At 50.5% G+C, this 15,452-nt stretch overlaps 2 protein-coding genes across 8 annotated transcripts in view; both read right to left on the bottom strand.

The window, feature by feature from the left end:
• The window catches only part of HNRNPUL1 (heterogeneous nuclear ribonucleoprotein U like 1), a 35,358-nt gene extending 24,715 nt beyond the window's left edge, over nt 1–10,643 (bottom strand). Inside the window, exons 1-4 of one of the 6 annotated variants that reach the window (XM_068529460.1) lie at nt 10,591–10,643; nt 4,800–4,925; nt 2,636–2,792; nt 827–900 (exon numbers count right to left, since the gene is read on the bottom strand). In XM_068529460.1, the coding sequence (XP_068385561.1) occupies nt 827–900; nt 2,636–2,792; nt 4,800–4,920 (352 nt within the window). In that variant the 5' untranslated portion in view covers nt 4,921–4,925; nt 10,591–10,643. Of the gene's footprint in view, nt 1–826; nt 901–2,635; nt 2,793–4,799; nt 4,926–8,141; nt 8,161–8,656; nt 9,120–10,590 lie in introns of those variants that run through there. The other 5 variants (XM_068529457.1, XM_068529458.1, XM_068529459.1 and 2 more) reach the window with 5 other exon arrangements.
• Nucleotides 10,644–11,927: 1,284 nt separating this feature from the next.
• Nucleotides 11,928–15,452, bottom strand: part of AXL (AXL receptor tyrosine kinase) — a 30,199-nt gene continuing 26,674 nt past the window's right edge. For both annotated transcript variants that reach the window (XM_068529463.1, XM_068529464.1), the window contains 2 exons: nt 15,009–15,145; nt 11,928–13,238 (listed from right to left, as the gene is read on the bottom strand). In XM_068529463.1, the coding sequence (XP_068385564.1) occupies nt 12,887–13,238; nt 15,009–15,145 (489 nt within the window). In that variant the 3' untranslated portion in view covers nt 11,928–12,886. The remainder of the gene's footprint in view (nt 13,239–15,008; nt 15,146–15,452) is intronic.

Below are 15,452 nucleotides of genomic sequence, written 5' to 3'. Positions count from 1 at the left end.
TCTGGGTATACTGTCTTTGAGATCTTGTGATAGAAGGGACCGCGTACGAGATGTCTTCATCGCTTCCAAAGCATGTAGCCACTGGTCTATAAACATGAGCTACGTGAAGAAGTACATGAATGAACTGCTGTTAACTTTCCGCTCTGTTGAAAAGTGCAGTTCTCAGACTTGATTGGGCTTCTGGGTGTGTTTAAAAATTCGGATTCACAGGCTCTACCACTTAGAATTCGTCTTAGGAGGTCTGAGGAGGGACAGGACCTCTATATTCATTCCCCCAAGTGTTTAGATGCACAGCCAAGGGGAAAGCCACTTATCCAGAGGAAAGAAAACTGAACTGGAGGAGACCAGGGCAGGCCAGGTTAATGCCTGAGAAGACAAAACGGCATTGGTTTCACCAGGAACGTGAGCAGCTGATGGAAACTGGGGAAACGGCCGTCAAAGAGTTAAGTTTCCTCAGCAGCACTCAGGTTCCCTTCCCGCTTAAATGACAACCCTCCGTGTTTACAGGGTGCTAGGGTTTTCCAACTTGCTCCGGTATCCACTCTCTGATGAGTGTCACTCAAAGTCCTCTGAGGTACTAGGGCAGGATTATTCCTCCCTGAAGAGAAGCTCAGAGAAGTAGAATGACTTGCCCAGAATCTCACAGTTAGAGCTGAGAGCAGATCTCCTGTCTCCAAACCAGCACCCTCATTCCAGAGCTCTGCTGTTTCTCACATCTGAACTAACACTGGCTCTGGATGGTGCCGGGCAGGAATTCTGTGAAGGTTAAGGCAGCCTCCCAATACTGACTGGAAGGCAGTATCAAACAGGCACTCCAAAGACTCACATGTGTCGATGGCAACAAGGGTGTCGTCAAAGTCATCTTCATCCTCTTCAGCGGGAGGCTGAGGAGAGCGGCCCCTGTGTCATATAGAGGTATTAAGTTACATGAGAACGGACGGACAAGGGAAGAAGGGAACTGAAGGTTCTGCTTGAATTTACAAGTGGCCTCCAAGCTGCTTCCTGGATTTCAAGTTCTTGCCACAGAGGTTAGCAGAAGAACTCTGGAACCTTATATCCTTGCAGTGAGAGCAATGACTGTTAACTCCTAGGGTAGGGTCAGGGACTGAAGAGGGCCTGCTCTGCTAACAAGGGCCATCAGAATCATTTAGAAAGCTTTTCCAAGAAGAACGCTTCTCTCACACCCCCAGATTCTGATCCACCCCTTTACACGCTGAGAATTACCTCCATGCTGAACTGTGTTACCAGTGGGAGGCTATGGTAGCCCAAAGAGTACTGGGCTAGGAGTGGGAATCTGTAAGAATTTAGATAAACCTTTTATTACAATTTGTCCATATTCCAGGCTTCCTAAAACTCCACATCTGAAAGGATTTGAAATGACCCATTTTTTTCAGTCTCTTTCTCTTTAAAAGTGTCCTAAATTATGAACAAGAGACACTCCTACCAGAATACTAAAAGGGACTATGTGAAAATACTGGTGGTTTCCAACATATGGGAATAAGGGCAAGGGGTGGAAGCGCGGAGTCTAACGTCCAGCGTGCTGCCTGGGGCGGGCTGGACGGCCTCAGCCCACCACGCGCTCAGACCAGGTACACTGTGCCCGTCTAGCTCCCGGCACTCCCCCAGCAGCAGGCGTCCCTCGGGTGGAGTGCCCTTCTGACCCTGCCAGTCCAAGGCTAGCACAGAGCCTGGTGCGAAGAGAGATCATCACATGCTAAGTCTATCCTAGGAAGCTTTCCCTGTCACCCCTGGAGGAAAGCAAGTGCTCTTCCTCTGCTCTGCATCAGCAAGTAGCTCTAGGCCTCTATTCTATGGGGGGTAGTAGGAGAAACTCATAAGAGGTGGGTTCCATCTCCTGACTTTAGTCACAGCCATGAGACCCAGGCCCTGTCTTAAACAGTCACAAGCTAATTAGAGAATGAACTCCACCAGATAGGAAATGAAATGTGTCAGATGACCAGCTCAGATGAATAGAGAAGGAGTGATCATTCCTAGTTTCCCTGAATGGAAAAGGCTTCACACAGGAGCTGAAGGAGGAAAGGAGGAAGGGGTAGGTCTGGGCCTGGGGGCGAAGGGAGGGAGAAGGCTTGTCAGGAAAGGGAAAAGGAAATGACCAGGGGGGAGGCCACTCCCACCCATGAGCTCCTGACCCTCACGCAAAACCCACTGTCCAAATCACCTGTGCCTCCAGGGTCTAGTCCAAGGGTGGGCACGTGTGAAAGCACTATGAGTGCTGATAATGAATGAATGAATGAACAGATGGATGGAAGGGGTGTGTTTCGGAGTAGATGAGGAAATAAATCTTTCTTTCAACTGAGGGATATCAAGCAACCGTTAAGAACAGAACACTGTGCTGGACTGCAGGGCAGTGGGGCAAAGGACTGAAAAGGCATGCTGGCATCTCACATGTGTTTGAACTTTACCCTGCAAGCAATGGGAAGGGAAGAACTGAGGGAAGGACCAAATATTTAGCAAAGTTGAATCTGGTAGCGAGTGCAGGAAGAACTGGGGGAGAGTGTGAGGGCAGGGAGAACTCTGCTCTGCCCCTCCCGGCTAGTACGAAGGTGACGGGGGCACCAGGCTACAGACATAGAGACCTACTGGAAAACGGGTGACTACTGCCTCACAGACCCACCTCCTATCCTCTCGGTGCTCGAAATACCCCCGTCCCCGGTTTTCTTCGTAAGGCCTCTTGCGACTCTGGAACTGCTGTCTGTCAGGTTTGAGTTGAGATGCTTCGGGCGGGAGGAAGCTGGTGGGTGCCTCTTGCTTCATCTCTGTCTTCACTTCTACTGTCAGGACAAATCCAGATGGTCAAGACACTCAGAAACTCCTCAGCTATCACTTTTCTGGTCCCCTTTACCTCAGGAGATACTGGCAGGATCCCGACTATGGTGATGAGGTCTGGGCACAGGCAGCTTGCTGAATTCAACGGAAGCCTGCTGAGGGAGCCAAGACGGCTGTCCTGGATAACAGGGCTAGAATAAAGGGAGGCTGGGGATGGCCATCCAGGCACATCAGCACCAGCAGTTGATGGGGTAACAGATGTCAGTCAGATAACTCTCAGGCTTCGTGGGGAGGAAGCGGGGACTTCAGCACTAAACAAGGACAAGCTCGCTAAGGGCCTACCCAAAGGTGAATGACTGCCTTGGCTACCTTGCCAAAGGCCCCAGGAAAGTTGGCAGCTACCTTGGCCTGCACCAAGTGGGAGGGAGCCCCAAAGACTTCTAAGATTCCACAGTTCCACATTCTCTAATTTCTCCTCTCAAAGAATCTCTTCACTTCAGTTCTTACAAAGTTTCTTCAGTCTAGCAATGGAGGGGAGAAAGTCAATTCAACAGTGTTGTGGTCCCACAGCTAACTCTACCGGCTTTAATCACTCTATTACAAAGCCCAGAATCATTCCAGAAGGGAGGGTCTGCAGTTAAGCCAGCCCACAGGTGTGATGGTCTCATTAAGTCACACCACAAACAGGAAGTCAGGATGGGATACCATGCTGTGGACCACAGGAAAATCCCAGTCTCAGGCAGACTCCAAGAATCCGTGCCTACCGAGAGAAACCCGTGGATGCAGTCCCGCCTCATCTCTCTCACAGCATCTATGGATGCTGTGGATCACTCACATCTACACGTTTCAGCATTCAGCTCAAGACCACCTTGGGTCACTCCCTGGCTTTGGCATGCAGACCAAATCTCTCAGAGAAGGCTCCTCGTTTGCTAGGGCAGAGATGGTGCTCACTCACCTGAAGAGAACTTCCATGGTTCCCAGCACAGCGCTGGGCTCACAGGAGCCCTTCATAAATGTCTGCACGGAAAATACTCTCCTTGGGCCAAATGATCCCACAAGTCTCACAGAGCCTGACACAAATCTACGGTTTAACCTACATTCATTAAAATCCTGAGCCACCCACGAGAAATGTCGGGGGATTTCACTTTGTGGATGAACCAGAATGGAATCAGATAGAAACAGCTAGATTCACTAAGAAAAGGCACTAGGGCCACAGTACAGTGAAAGGAGCACAAGACTGGGAGCCAGTCCTGGCTCTGTCATTACTCAGCGGTAGGACCCTGCTTCCCCAATACTAGGACACTACTGGTGAGGAGTGCTGCTTACTGACCAAGAGCAGTGGCCCAGAAGCCAGTTTCCTGGTTCCAACCCCGGCCCTGCCACCTCCCCCATCTGTAAAATGGGGAGACAGCTACATTACAATTGTATTTCCCAAACTGGCACTACAGGGAACTTTGTTCTACAAAGACACATTTACATGCTTGGGAAATACTGGGTTTAAACAATGTGACACAGAGTTTTTCCCAATCCAGGACTTCTCAGCATCTTTAATGCTCTAATGAGCACAGTGACTCTCCCAGAGGTGGTATAGAATACGCTGCATTTTTCAGATGCGTTTGTCCAAGGAAACTTTTTCTGAGAAGTCCCTAATAACATCTCCTGGAATGATACTCTTCAGAACGTGGGAAACACTGGACTAGATTTAGAAGGTCCTTTCTGGCTTCCACATTCTAAGATTCTAAGACTCAAATATTGGCCTCCAGGTCTCAACTCTCTAGGCTGTTGGTACTAACATCTGAAAACATACCTTGAAGACTCCCCTCTCCTAACACTTGGGAGTGGGACTAAGTTCTTTCCTTCAAAAAGACCTTGCCAGAGTGACAAAGCCCAAGTGGAATGCCCAAGAGAAAGATGCAAAGTCTCTGGGAAGATAGGCACTAGGCAGAAGGTAAGGGCCACCACACATAGATTCCATTTCCTTCAAGAGAGACAGATCACGTGCGTTTTCCCACCTGGGCGATAGGCCTGCTGCTGCTGATCCATTTCCAGCGTTCTCCTCTCGTAGCCTGACTCGTTCTCTTTCTTGATGACCTGCGTCTCATAGAATTGGTTCTGCATGGTAATATTGTCCATGACATCTTAAAACAAAAAATGGCCAGTTAGAAGGGTGTTTCTTGGGACTAGAGGTAGCTTTTTAATGCAAAACGACACCATCCCCACTGGGGACAATTAGTCTGCCAGAGGCTAAAAGGTGTGATAACAACCTCAGATGGAAACCCACCTGGGCAATCAGGGGCCCCAGCTGCCTGAGGACATGCTCTCTTGCCCTTCAAAAGGTTGGAGATCTATCTGTGATTGGGTTCTACAGAATCCCAACATACAAAACCAAATGAAGCAGAACCGCTCTGGTTGAAGCAAGGAGATGGGAGAGTCAGAGAAGGGGTCCAGCTTGACCTCGCCCTCTAAGCCCCCACTAGGGTGGGGGGTAACTCCACGGACACCTGGGATTCCATGGAGCACAGTTTAAAAATTACCAGCCTAGCTGTCCTCTGATGTGGTATAATGCTTGGAGAGTTACCTTTAGGGTACAACCTTAAAAACTGTTCAGAGCACAAACCAGTCCTCTGTCCGACCCAATTCACTATTCCCACCTGCATAGCCAACCCTCTTTAAGAATCTCTTCCACCCTGCAACAGCTGTAAAGATCAGGGGTAACCATCTCAGTTGAAGAGGAAATGGGGGAGGAAGGAAAGGAACTGTTAAGAAAACAGGAGTCATGATAATAGTGGCCTTCAGACTCATTAGGGATAAATCCTAAAATATTTGGAGTTAGGTGGGAAGGGTTTCAGGAAGGTGTCTTGTGGGTCCAGGAAGAACTCAACTGAAGGGTGGCAAGAATAACAATATCAGGGAATTCCCTGGAGGTCCAGTGGTTAGGACTCAGCACTTTCACTGCCAGGGCCAGGGTTCAATCCCTGGTTGGGGAATTAAGATCCCGCAAACTATGCGGCATGGCCAAAAAAACAAGAAAGAAAGAAAGAAAGAAAGAAAGGAAAAAGAATAATAACATCAACTATTTATGCAGTACATACTACATACCAGATGCTGGGATACAGCTGAGAATAAGCTTGCCTCACTAAAAGCTTCAGTTTAGTAAGACAGACACACGTTAAACAAATACGTAAGCACAAAAATTATGATTGGGTTAAGGGCTATGAAGAAGTACCAGGGGCTAAGATCAGGGACCCAGAAAGTAAGAGATAAGCCTTTACTCAAAGGATACATAGGTGATGATAATTCAGTGACGAGAATGGAGAAAACATTCCTGGGCTTGGGATGACACGTGTGAGAGCTCAGAGGTGGGACTAAAACCTGAAACTCCCTCAAGAACCTTGTAGGCAAACCCAGAGAGAACTCTGGAAACCTAGGGTTAGTAGTAAGCAGGTTCTCCACCCCAGGGGCAAGCTTTGCTAGGTGCCTCCAGAGCCCTACTAGTGGCTGTGCCAGGACTAGTGAGGCAGCACCACAGGGAAGGGCAGACTATTCTGCTGCTTGCTAACTGATTGGATTCTTTCTCAGAGGACAAATATATCTGGGCACAAACCAGGTGCGGCCAAAGGGAGGAAAGTCACAGATCACGTGGTCTGCTACAGGTCTGTTTACCAGGGTTGAAGGAACGGTTGGAGGGGGGCATAAAAAGGGACCCAAAGGATTTTGTTGTAAGGAGTAGGGGAGAAAGGAAGACACAGAATAACTCCTTAATTAGAACACAGGGGACCCTTTCAAACCATTTTCTTTCTTCCAGGCTCCAAGCACAGTGTTCTTCTCGCCACGGAAGCCTCACACCTCTCTTTCTGAGAATCTCCTGTGCTCACGGAGGAAGCCGTGCTCAGAGAAGCTAGGGTTCTGGGGCCCTTCTCCACTCTCTAAAACATCCACTTCCTAATAACAGACAGGTCCAGTGCTAAGCCCCTTATGAACATAATCTCATTCATAACAACCCTGGGGGGTGGGGACACTATTATTATCCCAATTTTACACACAACGGAACCAGGGCTCACAGAGGTGAAGCGACTTGCCCAAGACAAAATCTGAGTCTAGAGCCTATGCTCTAAAGCACATCACTTTTCTTTGGAGCCGCCTCCAGCCATTGGCCCTTCTTCCTAGGCATTCCTGCCAGGGTCTCGCCTGCCCTAGGCAGGCACACTGGGCCACTCCTTCCTTCCTTCACAGGTCTCTGCAATGGGAAGTACTTTTCCCAGCATCTGAGTCCTAGACAATCGCTCTCCACCCCAAACCTACCCTCAGATTGCCCTGCTCCAGGAGATTCCATCTCTCTTCAACAAGTAAATACCCAATGCCAACCCCAAATCCAGTCTCTTCTCTGACCCCCTTGCTCTCCCCATTTCCTTAGCCCTATGGCTGAGGATACCCTCTTTTCAGAGAAACAACACAAACTCTGAATGCCAAAGTCCTTTCTACTTACTCTTCAACCTCTCCGATCCCTGTCCTGCTAGAAAGCCACCCTTTTCTAACTCCAGATTTAGTTCTTCCCATACCGGGGTCGCCTCCCTTCAGAAAGTAACAGATCTACTCCATCCCCTCTCCTTCAGAGTCACACCTTCTGGCTGATGCACAGGTTCTCAGCTACCCCTTGAGGCCCCGCCAATCCCTGGGCACAAAAACAACTGCTTCTGGGGACCAAGGAGCCCTCTTGTGGAGATGCTCAGCCCCAGAAACACTTCCCCCTACTCCACCCTGAGGTCCCCAGCCAAGTCAACAGGTTTTCTTTCACCCTCCACATCCTACACACTCTCCCCTCCCCTATATTTGACAGACCAGCTACACACTCCTGTGCTAGACACAAGGATCCTCTATCCCCTAGATACTCCATCGAGTATCTACTTGTTATCTACCGCCCCCGCCCCACCCCCGCCAGCTACCCTTGTTCTCCAAACATCCCATACTGTTAATCTAAGACCATTCAGCAGTAGCCACTGCGTTATCTGTTCTCAGAGCCTTCCCAGTTCTAGACCTCCAGGTCTCTCACCCAGTGAAGCATCCTTCTCTCCCCCACCAGCTTCTGGACACCAAGGTTCCATATACCTCCTCTACAAGTCAACCAGAAGGTCCCCAGATTGCCAGCACCAAATGCCCAGGTTGCCCCTGCCTCAAGGTTGGCCTTTCAGCCCCGGATCTGAGTCCCCCAGGCCATCCTCAGTCAGATGGGAGTCCCCCCTAGTACAATCACGTGGTGGTCTCCCACATCCCCTAAGTGCTCCCCAGTCAAACACCAGAACACACAGTCCATCAGACCCTCCCCGGCCAGACACCAGCACTCCATTTTAACCAACCCGTAAGAATTCTCGGTACCACATCCAGCAGCAAACTCCAGGATCCTCCATCCTCAAAACTCTCCCAGCCCTGAAAACACGGCTCCCAACGCCCAGCCCATAGACTGGGCTAGCATGGCTCCCAAGCCTACCCAGCTGCAAACCCTAAGATCACCATTTCCAAGATCCTCCTCGGTCCCCCGATAGAAAACCTCCTGTTCTTCCGACTGTCTCCGGCTCCAGAAACCACGGCTTCCGGTTTCCGAGCCCTAGGCTCCGGAATCCTCTACACCCCCGGACCTTCCTCATCTCCGAAACCGAGAGCCCCCACTCCAGTATCTCCCCTGCACCGAACGCCAGGATCCACCCCCTGGTCGTCCCAAGGGCCTTGTCCCCAGATCCTTTTCAGCCGCGGATGGCGCGATCCCCCGATCCTCAGATCGTCTCCCCGACCTCAGGCGCCGGAATCCCGCGTCCCACAGCCCTTCCTCGGCCCGGACTCCGGGCTCCCCGGCCCCCGCCCCGCGCACTCTCACAATGTCCGTCCGGCCCCGAGTAGCCGCCGGGCTCCGGGTGCGGCTGCAGCCCGGGCGGCGGTGGCTGCGCGGTCCCCTCCAGCTCGGAGCCCCCCTCGGTCTCGACCTCCTCGTTGTTGTGCCCAGGTCGCCCCGGTTCGTCGTCGGCCTCGAGCTCCCGCTCGTCGTCGGGCTCCTCGGCCTCCAGCGCCGCCTGCAGCCGCTCAGCAAGCTCGGCCTTGAGGCCGCGAGTGTCCAGGCCGCGGCGCTGCAGCTCCTCGCGAAGTTCGTTCACCTTCAGACGGCGCACATCCATGGCCCGGGCCCCCGGGGCGGCCCCCGAGCCCGGCCCGGCCTCCCAGGGCTCAGTCCCCCTTAAACCTTTCCTGTCAGGAGGCGAAGGGGGAAAGGGGGGGGCCCCCCACTCCAATGGCGGCGGCGGCGGCTCAAAATGGCCGCCGCCACCGCCTCCCCCCTCCTCCGTGGCCCCGTGCGATGCAACACGGGTGCCAATTGGCCATCGCATGGGGGCAACGGGCGCGAACCCCGGGGCTCAGCCAATCAGAGCGCGTCTTTCAAAAGAACGTCAAAGAAAGGGCTTAGGAGCTGCCGGGGAGGAAGCGTTGGCCTACGTCGGTGCCGGGGCCGAAGCGGGAGGGCGGGAAAAGGAGGGAGGAGGAGCGCGCGGTGATTGGGTAGTGCCCGCGCGCCCGCTCACGTAGGGTCAAATGAGGGAAAGGGAGTAAAGATTTGGACCAATCAGTGATGAGAGCTCAGAATGAGAGTTTCTCCCCCCACCCACGGCCTTTCCTGTGCGGTCCTTTCATCAAACTAGTGTCTCTGTAACACATATCTTGATTGGTCTAAATCTCCCGCCCCTAGAGGAGTACAAGCGGGTAAAACCACTAGAAACCAATCAAATGGAGGGTCGGCAGACACCCCCGCCCCCCTTTCACGATTGCCTGTAGGAAACCGGAAAGAGATGAATTCACTAAGGACCTGCCCCTTGCCGTTAGGGCGGTTTCAAAACAGTCTGTCCACCAATCTCAGTTACTGTCTTATCTCACTAAAGCTAGTACAGTTGCATCGTTTTAGGAAAACCTACCCAGATTGGCCGTTCTGGTTACGGTCGGCCTTACGAATATTGCTGTAGAGGGAAGTATACGAAATCGAGATTAAGTAGATAAATTATTCTTAATCTGGAAGAAAGTCAGTTGCCTTTATGAAAAGCAACCCTTTGACTTAAGAGAATCCTGAAGGTTTGAAAATAGAGGCTAGACTAACAGCGGGAGAAAAGTTGTAAAGGGAATCGCACTCTCTCCCCTTTGATAGTACATCTCACGGGGCGCCTCTTTATAGCTGCGCTACCGTCTTCCTCTATGGTTGGTATCATACGTGGAATAGGGCACTCTGCACGCGATCATAGAGCCTTCCCCTCCGGAAAGACCTCCACAGTTGCAGGGGTCTCTACCCCACATCCTCTAAACTGCTGTTCAGTAGATCCGCCTGTTCGGTGTCTATATTGACAAGCTCAAACACACAGGTCCGTAGTTAAGCCTCACTCTACTAAACTCCACAGAGTTTCACAATGTCTAACACTGCACCACCTGTCGCCTCTAACTCAAAAGACACAAAGCTTCTGTAAGGTACACTACCGAGATACACAATGCAAACGCCCGCTGCCCACTGAGCCGTACCTAAAGCCCACAAAAGCCACACAAAACCTCTACTTAGACAAAGGCGCACACACAACACAGATAAACAAATGGCGTGTGTGGGATCAGAAGCATCAGTTCAGGGGATAATACACCAAACTTCGGTGTAGATGAGCCCACTAAGGTCGCCACAGGCAGGCGGCTTCAAATGATAAAGACACACAGGACAGTTACACTACAAGCTTACACCACGGCAACATAGACACACAGCACCCACTCAGAAGCGGGACAGACACTCACGTGGGCCCGTAGGTTCCAGTCCAGACACCCCGCCCCTCGCCCACGTCCGACTTCCTCTCTCCTCCCAGCTTTCCACAATGATTTGTTCTAAAAAAGTTTGTGGCCCGGATTGAACCGTTCTCGGTTCGCAGGAGCCACCACCTGGGGGCGTCCGGGCGCTGCCAAGGATTCCTCCATCTGCTGCTGGACACACCCAGGAACTTGTGCCTGCGATGTTTGCAAAACACAGTGGGCTTGTCTTGGCAGGAGTCCCTTTGCGGGCTCGTGATGATCGGAGGTGCTCTGTGCCTGTGTTTCTATGTGAATCTGAACGTTTGGGTGTGTGAGTGTCCTCTACGTACTCTATATTTCTGAGTATTTGTGTATGTATCTGTTACTCTAGTTTCTTCCTATTCCTGGTGACTGCCTGGCTGTGCATGTTTGTAAAGATGTTTGTATCTGTGTAATTTTGTGTTTCTCTGTGTCTGAATTTGTGTCTCTGTATTTGTGACCAGGTGTGCTTGAGTATGTCCATTAATTCATGGGTCTGTTACTTTGGAGAGGCGTAGGGTCTCTGTGTGACCCTGTGAATATCTATGTGCCTATTCCTCACTAGGGGTTTCAGTGAGTCTGCTTTTGTTTGCCTGTCTTTTTGTCTATGTATATGTCCATTTCTACCCTCTTTAGTGAGGGGAGAACTCCAAGACCCCACCAAACCCTCCTTTTTACTGGGGAAGCTGAGTTGCCAGGGAGAGGGGCCATATGACAGCTAAGTGGAGACAAGAGGAGACAGAAGCATGGTTACAAAGTTTTATGTGATCTGAGCCCCTCTGGAGGTTTCAGAGTCCACACTCTGTTCAGGGGGCATAAGGGACTGGCTCAGGGGGGCAGCATGGCCCCAGAGGAGGGAGTTTGTCCTTTGGGGAAAGGAGGCATCCTTAATGCATTGCACAGGCTTGAGGGTGCACACCCCACATGAGGGGAAGAGGAAGCAGAGGTGGCTAAGAAGGGAAGGATAAAACTATCCCACAAAGGATAAAACTATAAGTTTAAAACCCTGGAATTGTATCTTAGAATTCTAGACCTGTAGACTTTTAGAATCTTACAACATGTGAATCTTAGAACTATAGTGCCTAGAATCTTAAGACTTAGAACTGTGAATTCTTGGCCCCTTAACTAAAATCCTAGAAAGACAGAATGCAGCATAGAACTTAAAGGTGTCCAAAATTAAAAATGATTAAAACTTTGGCATCTGGTTAGCCACCACCAACTGTAGAGTCTTATACCATAGATGCTGAGGATCCAGAATCTTGGACCAATAGGATCTAGAGTGCCTTGGAACACAGAACAGAACAACATTAGAATCTTAGAGTTTAATAATCTAGAATCTTGAAGCATATGATCCGGAATCTTAGACATAGAGAATCTAGGTTCTTAGACTAGGTCTTGGAACATTGCATCTTAGAACATTAGACCTTAGAACCTCCATCTTTAAACTCTTAGAACTTTCTAATTGCAGATTCTAGCATTTTAGATCTTTAGGATCCAGAATCTCATAACAAAAGTTTCGAGGACCATAAAGCCTTAGAACCTATAACTGACCAGCATTAGAATCTTAGAACTTGAGAAGATCAAATCTTGAAGCTTTATGATCTAGAGTTTTACAGCCAGAGAAATTATACTCTATGAGGCTCAGAACATCAAATTTTAGAACATCAGACCTTAGAACCTCCATGTCTAGAATTGTAGAATTTTTACAATTGTAGAATCTTACACTCTAGGGATTCAGAACCCTAGAAAAATAAAATCTAGAATCATAGAGCCTTAGATCCTAGAATTAGAATCTTAGGGCTTTAGAACCTAAAATCTTGTGGGCTTTATCAAGAATCTTAGAACCAGAAAAGTCTAGAGCCATAGAATCTCACAGCCTTAGAATATAGGCCTTAGAACTTCCATGTCTAGAACCTTAGCACTTTAGAATTAGAAACTTTTGGAATTTCAGGTCCTTAGAATCGGACTCATCTTTGAAACTTAGAACCTCTGAATCTAGACTCTTTAAACCTTAGAATCTAGAATCTTGGAATGTTAGACCTGGGAGGACCCTTAGGGATTGCAGTCCAATCCCTTCCTTTTACACATGGGGACACTAAGGTGTGGAAAAGGGAGAGGATCTGTCTGGGATGGAAGTGGAATGGGTAGGAGGAGAGGGCTAAGGTTGGGGGTAAATCCTGGAGTGGGAAAGTGAGGGGGGGGGGGTTTCCCCCAGTGGCAGTGCCTAGCTTGGGTCCTGAGAGGGAGTCCCAGGTGGAGGGTTGTCTCAGGCGCCATCCTCCTGCCCTGGGGGTGCTGGGGAGCTCCTGTCAGCAGGCAGGGCGGGGCCAGGAGCTGTAGAAGGGCAGAGGACATAGCGTCCAGCAGGATGGACCTCAGCGGCGGTGAGGCAGCTGCAGGAATCCTTAGGGTCAGGCTGAGTTAGGGGGTCAGCTCCTCCAGCAGCTCCAAGTGGTTCAGGATGACCCCCACCCTCATCCATGTTGACATAGAGGATTTCGTCTGGCTCCTGGGCAGGGGGCAGGGCCTTCAGCGTATTCTCCAGATCTTCCCGAAGCTCTGCAAAACTCGGCCGGTCTCGGGGGTTTAGCTCCCAGCACTGGGACATCAGGGCATACCTAGGGTAGCAAAATGAGGAGTGGGAGACTGAACAGGGGAGCATTCTGGGAGTTTGGGGGTATTTTAGGACACTCAGAGGACTGAGGGTATTACAAGGGAGTGGAGGAAACTGTAGCAGTTCGGGGGCCATCTATGGGGACTTGGGAATTCTCAAGAGTTTCTGAGGTGGGTCCTGGGACAGACACACTCAGGAACTGGAAAAAGTCTTGGGAAATCTCTCTGGGTAGGGGGTGATGTTCTAGTGAGGGTTTGCTAGAGTAAAGCTTCCCAGTGTGGTTCCCCAGAACAGACTCTAGCATCAAAGCTTTGCAAGCTGTATTGGTTTAAAATATGTACTCAGGGACTTCCCTGGCGGTCCAGTGGTTAAGACTCTGTGCTCTCACTGCAGGGGGCACGGGTTCGGCCCCTCGTCTGGGAACTAAGATCCCGCATGCCACACGGTGTGGCCATAAATAAATAAATAAATAAATAAATAAATAAATAAATAAATAAAATTAAATATGTACTCAAATTCTTTGACATTCCTCCCTTGAAAAGATGGAGGCTACCTTCCCTCCCCTTGAGTGTGGGCGGGATTTAGTCACTGGATTCTGACTCGGCAGCAATGATAGTGTGTGTGATTCTGAGACTAGGTTGAAAAGGTATTGTGGATTCCTCCTTGTTCTTTCTCTTGGAATGCTCATCTGGGGGAGGCCAGCCACCATGTCATGAGGAAACTCAAGCAGCGCTATAGAGGGGTCCACGTGGCAAGGGACTGAGGCCTTCTGCCACAGCCATGTGAGTGAGCCACCTTGCAAGAGATCTTCCAGTCTCAAACTTCAGATGGCTTCAGCCCCAGCTGACATCTTGACTGTAACCTCATTAGAAACCCTGATCCAGAATTACCCTGCTGAGCTGTTCCCAGACTCCTGACCTTCAGAAACCATGCGCGGTAATAAATACCTGTTGTTTTAAGCTACTGGATTTTGGGGATATAGATAACTAACACACCAGCTATGCAGCCTTTGGCAAATGATTTTCCCTTGACGTGGACCTCAGTTGCGCATCACCTGCCTACGGGAATAATAAGGGTGCCCACCCACTTCATATGGCTGTAGTGAGGACCAAATGACTTAATGCACGCAGAACACTTAAAACCATACCTTCTAGTAAATTGTATAGAAATGTTAGCTATTCTTCCTGCCCTCAGCTCTTGGAGCACCCAAGGAGGACCTGGAGAGTCTGAAGCCCCAGGCTCTCCCCTCCTTGACCCAAGCAACATCTTCTCTTTACCCCCAAAGTGCTCTCCCCTGTGTGTTCCATGGGATGGCAAAGTTTGATAAGCGCCACCCTGAAGGATTCCGAGAACATCTCACAGGAGCCTGGAGAGTTTGGAGAAGCTCATTATAAGGGTTTGGCAGAGGGCTCTGGGTGTTGAAGAGCACGTGGGGGGGAGTGTGGGTGCTCAGGAGCCTGGGAGGAATTAGAATTCTTTGCGAGTGGGGACGTGTCATTATTCACTGCCCACGGACACCTGGCCGGGGTAGGGGTGCTGCTTCAGCCTGCGTTCCACACACAAAGCAAAGGAGGAAAGGGCACCTTTTGCTAATTCAGGCCTCATGGGCTAATAGTGGTTCCGTGGAGCATGGGTGAAGGGGGCAGGTGGGCTCCTCAACGGTCTGAGGGATCCTGTGGTTTTAGAGGGTCCTGGATATGTCAGGGCCATGCGGGGTGCTCAGGGTTTTGCGGTAAAATCTGAGATGGGGGGAGGGGATACTAAGGGTCCTCACAGTCCGTCCAGACAGTCCACAGGCTGCTTCAGGCGGTTTCCCTGGCGCAGGTAGTCATAAATCTCGCTGTTCTCCACTCCTGGATATGGGGTTTGGCCTCGAGTGGCAATCTCCCACATTGTCACCCCAAAGGACCACTGTGGTGGGGCAGAAGGGAGAGAATTTAGGGGGTGTCTCCTGCACAGATGCCCTCACCCAACATACAGATTCATGGGTATCCCCACACTTACGTGGACACAGCTGTCTTTGTGGGTGCATCACAGCTATTCACAGAAACACTTTGGTACAGGTACACAGTTACAGAGGCAACTTGTGTGCACACATAGACCTGCCCACCCGTGCAAACAATTATACGATCCATGGACACGTGGTCTCGGGTCACCCTCCACACCTTGGCTGTACACATGTATACACTTACCACTGCCCCTCCCAACCTAAACTGTC

Source organism: Eschrichtius robustus, chromosome 19, assembly GCF_028021215.1.
Source record: "Eschrichtius robustus isolate mEscRob2 chromosome 19, mEscRob2.pri, whole genome shotgun sequence".
Taxonomy (NCBI): Eukaryota; Metazoa; Chordata; class Mammalia; order Artiodactyla; family Eschrichtiidae; genus Eschrichtius; species Eschrichtius robustus.
The sequence above is the reverse complement of the archived record's forward strand: the minus strand, read 5'-3'. Positions and strand labels throughout refer to the sequence as shown.